The sequence below is a fragment of the Anarrhichthys ocellatus genome, unplaced genomic scaffold (genome assembly GCF_004355925.1).
Source record: "Anarrhichthys ocellatus isolate YVR2014 unplaced genomic scaffold, GSC_Weel_1.0 scaffold1690, whole genome shotgun sequence".
NCBI classification, from domain to species: Eukaryota; Metazoa; Chordata; class Actinopteri; order Perciformes; family Anarhichadidae; genus Anarrhichthys; species Anarrhichthys ocellatus.
The window spans coordinates 1-10,073 of NW_022281664.1; the positions used below are offsets into that span (position 1 = coordinate 1).

Consider the following 10,073-nt stretch of genomic DNA (forward strand, 5'->3'; position numbering starts at 1 on the left):
AAATTCCATTTTTAGATATGTATTATTGGTTAAATAGTTATTGGTGAATGTAGATAAATGTGTTACACTGTCATAAAGGTTAAAATAGCATTTCATTTAATTTTTTGAAAATGGGTTATGCCACGAGAGAAAAAAATCTATGTATTTTGGACATTGAGCTGTTCGTGTCAGGCAGTCCTGACTGATGTCATGAAAAATGTCACACAACTTGTGTGACATTTTTCATTCGTGTTTTACTCTGTTTGTCTAATCTGCATGGTCAAGGCAAGGTAACATCAATGACAATGAAGGCGGATACTGAGTTAATGATACATTTCGAGCAGCAAAAACTGTGTATATAAGGACACCTCTTCTTGTAGTTCTTCACATTCATCAGCCATGTGGGTGCTTTTGGTAGCTCTTGCTGTGGGCTTTGCCGGTGAGTATGTCTTTATGCACTTAAAAAATAATTCGACTTAACCTAAAATTTAATTAAAGTTCTGAAAATGTTGCTTTTTGTAGAATGTGATAATAGCAGAAGAACATTTGTACATGGTAGCAATTATCTACTGTTATTGTGTTTTATTAGGACATAAATAAATTACATTTTTAAGAAAACCACTTCTGCACTTGCTGACAGTGTAATGCTGTTGATATATAACCAATGATAGAGCAAAAAAATAGACGTTATCAACCGTCTTTCTGTTCTTTTGTAAACTCTGTTTTTAGAAGTGCTATATAAATAAAGTTATTATTATTAGTATTTCCAGTTAAATACCTTTTTTCCTCACATATCTTGTCCTTTCTTTGTTAACATCAAAATAACTTTTTATTTCTATTTTCTATTTTGTAGCGTGTCACCAGGCGAACCTTGGTAAGTTGTCATTCTGTTATGTTAAAAATATAATTATGGTGTATAGATATAAAACGTTTCTCAGTTCAAAGTTGTATTGAAATAGAAATGCATTCATAGTTGGTTTTCTTGTCTATTAATGCAGCTCCAGAGTTTGCCTCTGGAAAGACCTATGCCTACAAATATGAGGCCGTTGTTATGGGCGGCCTGCCTGAAGAAGGTCTGGCACGGGCTGGAGTGAAAGTCCGTAGCAAAGTTATGATCTGTGCAGAGGCTGCTGACACCTTCATGCTGAAGGTAAAGACAATTTAAATCTTTTAATTTATTTATGATTAATATTAAGTGAACTGGAATAATGAGTGGCTTATAAACAATCAAGTGTTCAATGCACTCAAAGTATCATTCTTCCTTATAGCTTGTGAACCCAGAAATCTTTGAGTACAGTGGCATCTGGCCCAAAGATGATTTCCTCCCAGCTACCAAGCTGACTTCAGCCTTGGAGGCTCAGCTCTTGACACCCATCAAGTTTGAGTATACCAACGGTGTTGTTGGAAAAGTGTTCGCTCCGGCTGGCATCTCTACAACTGTGCTGAATGTCTTCAGAGGAGTCCTCAACATCTTGCAGCTGAACATCAAGAAGACTCAAAATGTCTATGAGCTGCAAGAGGTACAAATAACTCATCTTCATCGAGTTCCACTCCCAAAATGCCACTATACTTAAACTAACGAAGTGTGTTTGGATTTATGTCAACTAGCCTGGAACACAGGGTGTGTGCAAGACACACTATGTCATCAGTGAGGACACAAAGGCTGAGCGCATCATGTTCACCAAGTCTAAGGACCTGAACGAGTGCCAGGAGAGAATCGTGAAGGACATCGGTTTGACTTACACAGAGAGATGCACTGAGTGTGAGGCTGTAAGTGCAAAGTCCCCTCTCGCTTCATAATCTCTAATACAGTATACTCCTTGACACTGCTGGTGTGATAATATTGGGTCTTCTCAATGCAGAGAGGAAAGGCCCTGAAGGGAGCTTCTGCTATCCACTACACGATCAAGCAAACAGACACCGGTGCTATGCTCTTGGAGGCAAATGGTACAGAGATCATCCAGTTTTCACCTATCAACATCATGAATGGTGCTGCCCAGATGGAGTCTAAGTATGTGGTTTAAATTAAAAAGAAGAGAGCAATACCTGTGTCATCAGCACTATTCTCAACACAAAGTGTCACCGTGCAGATTGATAGTGCTAATGTTTATTTGCAGGCAAGTCCTGACCTTCCTGGAGATTGAGAAGACCACATTCAAGCCTATCCAAGCTGAATATCTTCACCGTGGATACCTGCAGTACCAGTTTGGCGCAGAGCTTCTCCAGACACCCATCCAGCTTCTGAGGATCACCAATGTCGAGGCTCAGGTACTTCATAAAATTATCCCTCAGATTGTTGTTGAATTCATCTTGCAGCAACAAACTTTAAAGTGAGAAATATTTTTGTCCTGACAGATTGTTGAGATTCTGAACCACCTGGTGACCTTCAACGTGCCCAAGGTCCACGAAGAAGCCCCTCTGAAGTTCATTGAGCTCATCCAGCTGCTGCGTGTGGCAAGCTCTCAGAATATCGAGGACCTCTGGACTCAGTTCAAAAATAGAGCTGATCACAGGTAACTGCGACTTTCAAGAGCCATGAAAAATATGTGCCATGGATAATACAATTATATAATATTATTTTTTTCCCAGGCACTGGATCTTGAATGTTGTCCCTGCCATTGCTACTCCTGATGCTCTGAGGTTCGTAAAGGAGAAGTTCCTTGCTAACGAGCTGACTATTGTGGAAGCTGCTCAAGCGCTGCTGTCATCTATACACATGGTGACAGCTGACCTCGAGGCCATCAAGCTTCTAAAGGCAAGTCAGCATTGCATTTTTTTTTATTTGTAAGGATGTAAAAACTGGGATGCATAATCATCAATTCCCAAATCTTTTTACCCCTTTTCAGGACCTGACTGTGAACCAAAAGATCAAAGACAACCCCGTTCTGTGTGAGATTGTCATGCTAGGATACGGCACCATGGTTGCTAAATACTGTGCAGAGAACCCAACCTGCGCCGCTGAGCTTGTGACGGTATGTATCGTTTTTTAAGTGTGTTTTATATCAATTAAATTCAGGTATAACATCCGAGACATGTGACATGAATGTTTTTCTGTCCCTTCCACAGCCCATGCATGAACATGTTGTCCAGGCTGCTAGCAAGCAGGATATTGAGGGGCTCATTCTCGCTCTCAAAGTTCTAGGAAATGCTGGACATTCTGCCAGCCTGAAGCCAATCATGAAGTTACTGCCTGGCTTTGGAAGTGCTACTGCTGCTGGTCTGCCACTCAGAGTTCACATTGAGGCTGTTCTGGCCCTGAGGAACATTGCTAAGAGGGAGCCCAAGATGGTGAGACATAGACTTTGCGATTCCTTGCATTACTAAAAATAAATGGATGGATTTAAGGAAGTTTTATGTACATCCAATCTTTGTGAATTAGATCCAGGATATGGCTGTTCAGCTGTTCATGGACAAGGATCTCCACTCAGAACTCCGTATGGTTGCTGCTATTGTGTTGTTTGAGACCAAGCTGCCCATGGGTCTGGTGATGACTCTTGCTGATGCCCTCTTGACTGAGAAAAATCTGCAGGTCTCTAGCTTTGTCTACTCTTACATGAAGGCTATGACCAAGAGCACCTCTCCTGACTTTGCCTCTGTGTAAGAAATATTTTATTTTATTTTTGCAATTTAAACACGTACCATGAATGCACCAATAATCACATCATCTTTTAATGTACTACTTTCAGTGCTGCTGCCTGTAACGTTGCTATCAAGATCCTCAGTCCCAAATTCGACAGACTCAGCCATCGCTTCAGCAGAGCTTTCTATCTTGATAGCTACTACGGTAAGGGCATACTAGGATAATTTATCATCAGAGATTTTGGATTAAAATACGTGTTTTGACGGTTCTTGTATTTTGCCCTGCAGACCCCTGGATGGTTGGTGCTGCTGCCAGCGCCTTCTATGTTAACGATGCTGCAACTGTTATGCCAAGAGCCATTGTGGCCAAAGCTCGCACCTACATGGCAGGAGCTTATGCTGACGTTTTTGAGGTAATCGTGTTTTTCATAGTTACCTAATACACTGAAAGGCTATTGTATATCTGGCATGTGCCCTCCACTCTGATACACCTTTGCACAACACACTGTGTCAAATTATATTAGCAAAAAGGACATTTAGCTAGCCATTGTCACAAGCTTCATTAATATGGCTTTATATAAACCTTTCACATAGAAATCATTTTAAAAGTACTTACCCATCAAATGCTGTTTTCCCTTTTTTCAGGTTGGAGTGAGAACTGAGGGAATGCAGGAGGCCTTTTTGAAAATCCAAGAGGGTCCTGAGAATGCTGACAGGATGACCAAGATGAAACAAGTTATGAAGGCTGTAAGTTTAAGGCATCACTCTGATGCTGAAAATATTTTTAATCTTTAAGAATGATGTGATGAAAGCACATTTTCATTTATAGAAGTTTAATGCAGTGTTCCAATTACTTGTCTTCTTCGCACAGCTTTCTGAGTGGATGGCTCATCCTTCCAGCCAGCCCCTGGCCTCTGTGTATGTGAAATTATTCGGACAGGAAATTGCGTTTGCCAACATTGACAAAGCCATTATTAACCAGATTATTCAGGTACACCATCGCCATTTTCGGTACTGTAAGTGACTGCTAAGTAATACAAGTATTATGAACTAAATATATGATGTCTTATAAGAGATGTTGTGCTTACAGCTTGCCAGTGGACAAGCAATTCGCACTTATGGCAAGGAAGCTTTGGATGCTCTGCTGGCTGGTTTCGTATCGCATTACGTTAAACCATTGCTGTTTACTGAGGTTCGTCGCATCTTTCCCACCGCCACTGGTCTGCCCATGGAGCTCAGTTTCTATACTGCTGCTGTGGCTGCTGCATCTGTTCAATGTAAGTTGCAATTGTGTAGCTTAAAAGTTGCTGATTTGACAAAATGACTAATACTAATGCTAAAAATGTTTTTTTCACAGTCCAAACCACTGTTACACCATCTCTGCCTGCCAACTATCAAGTTTCTCAGCTTCTGAAGTCTGACATAAACATGAGGGCTGACATTAGCCCCAGGTAATAAAGGTGTAGCTTCATTGACAACTCATAAGGTTCTTCTCATCGGTTTAACTATCAAAAAGAACTGTTAAAAATGATATGTTCTGTCCTTTGCAGTGTTTCCATGCATACGTACGCAGTTATGGGAGTGAATACTGCTTTCATCCAGGCTGTTCTGATGTCAAGAGCCAGAGTTCACACAATTGTTCCTGCAAAGATAGAAGCAAGAATTGACATGATTAAGGGCAACTTCAAGTTTCAGGTCCTGCCTGTTCGTGGCGTCAATGAAATTGTATCTGCACGGTATGTACTTGTCACCAAGTAACATATATCACCCCGTTTGTTTGAAATTCTGTTGTCCTTAAATTATTTTTACTTTCTCCAACAGTACTGACACTGTTGCTATTGCAAGAAATGTGGAAGACCTCGCAGCTGCCAAAATCACACCAATGATTCCAGCTGCAGCTGAAGCACAGATGTCAAGGGAGACCTCCACTAAGATTTCAAGGATGGCATCCTCTCTGGCTAGTGACATGGTGAGTTTGATTCACTGACCACCTTTTCCAACACGAGCATTTACCCTTTTCTAAATGAATATTGTGACCTCTGTTGTTGCTTTACAGTCAGCATCATCTGAAATCCTTCCGGCTCCCAGAGAAGGGAGACTCCCCAAGGCGTTCAAGAAGAAAATGTGTGCTGAAAGCAAAACCTTTGGATTCAAGGCATGCACTGAGTTTAAATCTCGCAACGCCTCCTTCATCAAAAAGTGCCCATTCTACACCATGATTGGAGAACATGCTTTCTTGGTTGAGGTTTATCCAGGCAAGTTAATGGATGATGTTCCGGCTTCCTTCTGCCTTAGATGCCTTGTAGAATAGACATTTCCCACACACTAGCTTTCAAATGATTTGGCTTTGTTTTACTCACAGTTCTGGTGATTTCTTTGGCTTGTCAGACTGGCTCTTGCGGTCAAGGTTGTTCCAAAACACATTCAAGAAAGGAAATAGGCCTTTACGACAATCAAAGCCAAACTAAATGAAATAGGCCAAACTCAAATAAAATGATTAGCACACTTAAATTGTCGAGAGATTTACGTAAAACAGTTAACATTAAATCGATTTAGGACTGTCTGTTGTTGACGTCTTCAACTTCAAATTGCCCAACATTAAATAGATTTAGGACTGTCTGTTGTCGACGTCTTCAACTTCAAATTGCCCACACCCGACTCTAATTAATTAGCTGGGGCGCCATGGGAATTGTATAATTCTTTCTTCTGTGGCCTAAAGAGCATACCCTTTAAGTGGCAATATTGTTTGGGCTAGTTACACAACAAAAAAACTGTCTCTAACAGACGGCATTACATTACTTATAAGTAACTTTGTAATAAGTTGCTAAAAAGTAACATATCTATTTATCTATTTGTTTGCAGCTGCCGGACCAGAGGTCGAGAGAATTGAAATTGAGATTCAGGTTGGAGCAAAAGCAGCAGAGAAGATCATCAAAGTCATTACCATGAGTGAGGACGACGAACCTCTCGAGGACAAGAACGTCCTGATGAAACTCAAGAAAATCCTGGAACCTGGTATGAACAAAACAGCAAGTTCCTCTAGCTCCAGCAGCTCTCGTTCTCACAGCTCTCGCCCCAGCGTCTCTTCCTCTGCATCATCCAAGTCCTCCTCCAGCTCCTCCTCCTCCTCTCGCCATAACAGCAAGAAGGTCGCTTCAACCAGCAGTTCTTCAAGCAGCCGTTCATCTCGCTTGTCCAGCAGCAGTTCTTCCGGCAGACGCTCCTCCAGCTCCAGCTCCAGCTCCAGCTCCAAAACCAGCTCCAGCTCCAGCTCCAGCTCCAGCTCCAGCTCCAGGTCCAAGGTGAGTCAGCTTTACCTCTGAACATATAAAATAAAACCCAGTAGAATCCAAAATGTATGTGAAAGAATGAATCTACTTTTTTCTATTGCAGCAACAACTGTATGCAATGAACTTTACCAAGAACCACATCCACCAGGTAATCATCAGATTGATGAGAAAGCCAATTTTTTTTAAATGTTTAAGCAGGCTAAATGTATGGCTTCTTTGTTTGCAGCATGCCCTCTTCACAGAACGTCCCAGCAGCAGGAGCAGTGCCCGGAGCTTTGAGACCATCTACACTAAGGTAAGTCATCAGACCAAGACATTTACAGACTGTTGTACTTGTTGGAAAAAATCTAAACTTTCGTTATTATCAATCTCTGATTTTCACTTAAAGGCCAAGTACCTCGCTAATGATGTCACTCCTGCTGTGACCATTCTCATACGTGCTGTGAGAGTCGACCACAAGGTTCAGGGATACCAGATTGCAGCTTACATTGACAAAACTAATGCCAGGCTGCAGATCATTTTTGCCAACCTGGAAGAGAATGACCACTGGAGAATCTGTGCCGATGGTGTGGTGCTGAGCAACCATAAACTTATGGTAAAAAACATTTGATTTGGTGATGTAACAACAGTTGTTAGAAATCTGTCTGATGCTTGAGATTTTAACTCTGATTGAAATTTCTCTTAGGCTAAGTTTGCCTGGGGCCTTGAGTGCAAACAATACGAGACTAATATCACAGCTGAGACTGGTGTTGTGGGTAAAGAACCTGCACTCCGCCTGAAGATTACCTGGGGCAAACTTCCAAAGAGCATGAAGTGTTATGCCAAAGTGTAATGAAACAAACTTATGCCGATTTCAAACATTTTTATTTTATGTTGAATGTTGTGTTGTAAAAACCTGGAAAACAAAGTAATGAATTTCTAAATACTCTCAGCAACTAATCAGGCATCCTGGATGTAGACATTTGTGTCCATATTACTTTATTTTGGAATGATTTCTTCTTAATCTTCCAACACACCTATCTACCAGACATTTATTTAAAAAAATGAAAATAACCTTCATCTTTATGCGTTCCTAGGATCTCTGACTACATTTCCCGCATCACAAAGGAATTTGGAATAACCCAGGCAAAGGTCAATAATGTTCCTAATCAGATCAAACTGTCTGTGGCTGCTGCTTCTGAGACAACCCTGAATGTTGTTCTGAAGATACCAAAGGTGCGGTTTTATCGCCCATTATTTACACTCAGAAAATGTCTGCATCATACTTTGTCACACAGTTTGCATATACACTCTTCATAACAATTTTGATATTTCAATATTACAGAAGACAATGTACAAACTTGGCGTGGGTCTCCCTTTTTTTCTGCCAATCGGAGATACTGCCACTGAGCTGGAACCATACCAGAACAACTTGGCCGACCAGATCTCCTACGTGCTCACCAAGGCTAATGCAGGTGAAAACATTTAAAGGAACAGGTTTTACTTAATAATCAGGCGGATCAGTAAATAGTTAACTTACTGATTCATCTTTTTCTCCCACTTCAGCTGAGTGTGCCTTGGTCAAAAACACACTGATCACATTCAACAACAGGAAAAACAGGATTGCGATGCCCCACTCTTGCTTCCAGATTTTGGCTCAGGATTGCACCCCAGAACTTAAATTCCTTGTTCTGCTGAAGAGGGATCAAACACAGGAACTGAACCAGATCTATGTCAAGATCGAAAACCTGTAAGAACAACAAGTATTTATCAGTAAATTGTAGGAACTGTCCCCGAAAAATAATCTAGAAATTAACTTCAATACATGTATTTCAATTGTTTTCCAACAGTGAAGTGGAGCTGTATCCCAAGGATAGTGTTAGCAAGGTCAAGGTTAACGGTCGAGAAATCCCCAACAGCAACCTGCCATATCAGCATCCCACAGGTTTTTTATTCTATTAATTCAAATTTCACTGTCATGCTCAAATATTTCAATTTGTTGAAGGTAAAAAAATCCCATATTTATATATTTTCATTCATTTCAGGCCAAATTCAGATTAGACAGAGCGGTGAGGGCATCGCTCTCCATGCTCCCCGTTATGGTCTCCAGGAGGTCTTCCTTGATCTGAACAAACTGAAGGTGATACAAGAAATCCGACAACTATCTTTTAGATTTAGATGTATTAATTTCCGTACTATAAATGGAGCAAACACTGAACTGTTTGAGGTGTTTCCAGGTTAAAGTTGTGGACTGGATGAGAGGGCAGACTTGTGGACTCTGTGGAAAGGCTGATGGTGAAATCAGACAGGAGTTCCAGACACCCAACAAACGCCTGACCATGAACGCAGTCAGCTTCACTCATTCCTGGGTTCTGGCTGGAAAGAGCTGCCATGATGCCTCTGGTAATACAATACCTGCGTCATCCTTCACTATAAGAATATCATTTTCTGTCCAAAAATGCAAAATAAATCATATCAAGAAACTCTTAAAAAGACTGCTGTTGTAAGTAAATAATTACAGTGCTGATCTTCCTTTGTCACCCTTTTCAGAGTGTTTCATGAAGCTTGAATCTGTGAAGCTGGAGAAGCAGGTGAACCTCCATGGCCAAGAGTGCAAATGCTACTCTGTTGAGCCTGTGCTGCGCTGTCTGCCCGGCTGCGTCCCAGTGAGGACCACACCTGTCACTGTTGGCTTCCACTGCCTGCCCGTTGGTGAGTCTGCAAAAAATCTCACAAAACTGAACTATACAATATCTTATTATGTCAAGCAGTGCCTAATTGCTTTACTCCCTCCATTTCCTTCAGGTGCTAACCTGAACCGCTCTGATCAAATCAGCATCTTTCAGAAGAGCATTGACCTGACGGATGAAGCCGAAGCCCACCTGGCCTGTCGCTGCCCCGCTCAATGCGCATAATCTCACTGCCTTCAGTCAAATGATGTTGTACCTTTTGTTTCAGACAAAGTATTTCTGATTCCCTTGTTGAACTGTAAACTGTTAACTTTCTTGTAAGAAACAATGGCAGTTACTAAATGTTAATAAAGCAAACTGAAAAATCACAAGCGGTCGTCCAACTTTCATACTCATGTTGAAATGAAACATAGGTCAAACAAATTGATAAAAAACAACCAAAACCAACAGGCAGTCATTGAAGCTTGTCAATGTTGCACTCAATTTGTCACCTTTTAGCAAAACAAAATCTTTGCAGCACACTGTTCCTCTTCTTTCACAATCTCTCCATTGACAA

The 10,073-nt window shown here is 41.1% G+C and overlaps 1 protein-coding gene across 1 annotated transcript; it reads left to right on the forward strand.

Moving 5' to 3' along the window:
• Positions 1-345: 345 nt before the first annotated feature.
• LOC116377797 (vitellogenin-2-like) lies at positions 346-9,888 on the forward strand. The gene is made up of 34 exons (XM_031839530.1): positions 346-418; positions 833-853; positions 978-1,129; positions 1,248-1,499; positions 1,588-1,749; positions 1,842-1,990; positions 2,097-2,247; positions 2,335-2,492; positions 2,569-2,734; positions 2,826-2,951; positions 3,046-3,267; positions 3,359-3,576; positions 3,666-3,763; positions 3,847-3,971; positions 4,204-4,305; positions 4,430-4,549; positions 4,649-4,835; positions 4,916-5,009; positions 5,109-5,294; positions 5,380-5,527; positions 5,615-5,813; positions 6,421-6,860; positions 6,952-6,996; positions 7,075-7,143; positions 7,237-7,443; positions 7,534-7,676; positions 7,925-8,063; positions 8,173-8,302; positions 8,394-8,577; positions 8,678-8,772; positions 8,873-8,967; positions 9,065-9,230; positions 9,378-9,539; positions 9,633-9,888. The coding sequence occupies exons 1-34, from the start codon at positions 379-381 to the stop codon at positions 9,740-9,742; spliced, it is 5,061 nt and encodes a 1,686-aa protein (XP_031695390.1). The 5' UTR covers positions 346-378; the 3' UTR covers positions 9,743-9,888.
• Positions 9,889-10,073: the final 185 nt, after the last annotated feature.